At 39.3% G+C, this 2135-nt stretch overlaps 1 protein-coding gene across 1 annotated transcript in view; it reads left to right on the top strand.

Moving 5' to 3' along the window:
- The window catches only part of LOC107704701 (protocadherin-16-like), a 93098-nt gene that overhangs the window by 77713 nt on the left and 13250 nt on the right, over positions 1-2135 (top strand). Inside the window, exons 2-3 of the mRNA XM_016507689.1 lie at positions 410-598; positions 1244-1475. Of these exons, the coding sequence (XP_016363175.1) occupies positions 410-598; positions 1244-1475 (421 nt within the window). The remainder of the gene's footprint in view (positions 1-409; positions 599-1243; positions 1476-2135) is intronic.

Genomic DNA, 2135 nt, shown 5'->3' with positions numbered 1-2135 from the left:
TTTATTTGGCAACAGTTTGTTTAAAAATGATTGTTTATATGAAACCATTAAAAAATTATCATGATTCTGAATGATTTCAGGGCAAACGCATATTGCATATAAATTATTGCATATAAATATTGATATCGGATGTGATAAAAAAGGATGAAAATATTGAGATTTCTTTGTTTTGTTTTTTTCACTAAGTCTACCCACAAAAAGTTATCTACTGCTGGTTGGATATCAATTCATACATAATTATTCCTGTTCAGTATAAAGACAATCATTGTTTAACATAAATAAATTTCAGGACCTTTGATTAAATACCATTGAAACTTGGTTCCAAACACTGAAAGTGCCTGGCTTCTCTCCTTAAGCTTTTCGGGACATTTGGCTAAACATTAATCTAATGTGTTCTCTTCTCTTCCAGGTTACAGCTACTGATGTGGATGGTGGCTCTTTTGGCTCCATCTCCTACTCTCTGGGCTCTGGTCCAGGCAGTGTGACCCCGTCTCAGTTCACCGTTGGCAAGCACAATGGACAGATCTGTACTACCACCAGCCTGGATCGTGACCAGGGACCAACCAACTACGACTTCACCGTCACAGCTGTGGATGGGGTGAGTGTCCAGTGATTCCCAGCAACCACATCCCTCACCAATTCAATTGTGACATCAACTGTGACTGGATTATTTTCAGAAGTGCATCAAATATTGTCTGTTTAGGAAGCCAGTGAGGAAAAAATTGCCTGCATAGTAATTCTTCAGTAGCGGTTTAGCATCCTAGTAATACTTTGAAGCGCCAGGCATCAAAGAAAGGAAATTTCAGGAGACACATTAAAGCAATCAAGGGCAGCTGGGCCCTAAAGAGCATCAGCTTGTAATATTTAATAAGTTGAGGCTTTTCCTGACATGCCATTTGCTCCATATGGGATGCCAGGCGGGCAAGATGTTTAGCAGCAAGAACCGTATCCCACATGTACACTGTGCCCTTGACAGATTGCAGTTCTCTACAGGGAATATAACCAATCTATTTCCTCCCTAGATGTAGCCTTTGAAATGTTTCAGTGTTTCTTGCTAATTTTAATCCAAATATTTTGTCTATAGTTACTCTAGTCAATTGTGAATGTTTGCTGTGTCTTTTAAGGCTATGGAGCCTTCATCAGTTGGTTGTATTATTATCTAGTTAGATTTTGTTGTATGTTCATATCGGTTCAATCTTTAATGACCATTAAAGAACATTTAATCTTGACTGTGTTTTTCTAGGGTGGACTGAGTTCAGTGGCCTATGTGCGTGTGGACCTGATAGACATAAATGACAATCGACCAGCGTTCTACCCTCTGAACTATGCAGTGAGTCTGAGTACGCAGAGCACCCCAGGAACCTCCGTCCTGAAGGTCACTGCTCACGATCCAGATACTGGAGATAACGGCAGAGTGACATATCGTACTGTACCTGGAGGGAGCTCGCCTTTCTTCACCCTCAACAAAGATACTGGTGAGACTATTAAGTACACATTCATTTTAGTTATTAATAGCTTGGATGTATTTTTAGTTGGTGTGTATGTGTGAATACATACTACCATTCAAAATTTTAAAGGTTGGTATTTTAAAATGTTTTAAAATAAATCTTGTACTTAACAAGGCTGCATTTACTAGATCAAAAACACAGTAATAACAGCAGTATTATTACAATTTAAAGGGGTCATATGATGCTTTTTTAAAGATAATTATTTTGTGTATTTGGTGTAACAGAATATGTTGACATGCTTTAATGTTCAAAAAACACATTATTTTTCAAATACTGTACATTATTGTAGGTCCTCTATGCCCCGCCTCTCTCAAATGCTTCGTTTTCTACAAAGTCCCTCCTTCCGACAAGCGCAGTCTGCTCTGATTGGCCAGCTGACCCAGTGCATTGTGATTGGCCGAACACTGCAAGCACTCGTCGGAAATGTAACGCCCCTTACCATAATCGCGAGCTTCATCTTTCAAAATAAATGTAAAGACAGTAAATAATGTCATTAGTTTTACCATCAGTTCAAGCCCAAAAGGGGAACAGAGTCGCGTGACAGACACAGTGATGAAGCTGGTATGTGTTTGCAGTTAAGACAGCTGACTCTACTGTGATGTGACGCTCTCTCTCTCTCTCTCTCTC

This window comes from Sinocyclocheilus anshuiensis, unplaced genomic scaffold, assembly GCF_001515605.1.
Source record: "Sinocyclocheilus anshuiensis isolate Anshui unplaced genomic scaffold, SAMN03320099.WGS_v1.1 scaffold758, whole genome shotgun sequence".
NCBI lineage: Eukaryota > Metazoa > Chordata > Actinopteri > Cypriniformes > Cyprinidae > Sinocyclocheilus > Sinocyclocheilus anshuiensis.
Note: the sequence above shows the minus strand (reverse complement) of the source record. Positions and strands in the feature narration are given on the sequence as shown.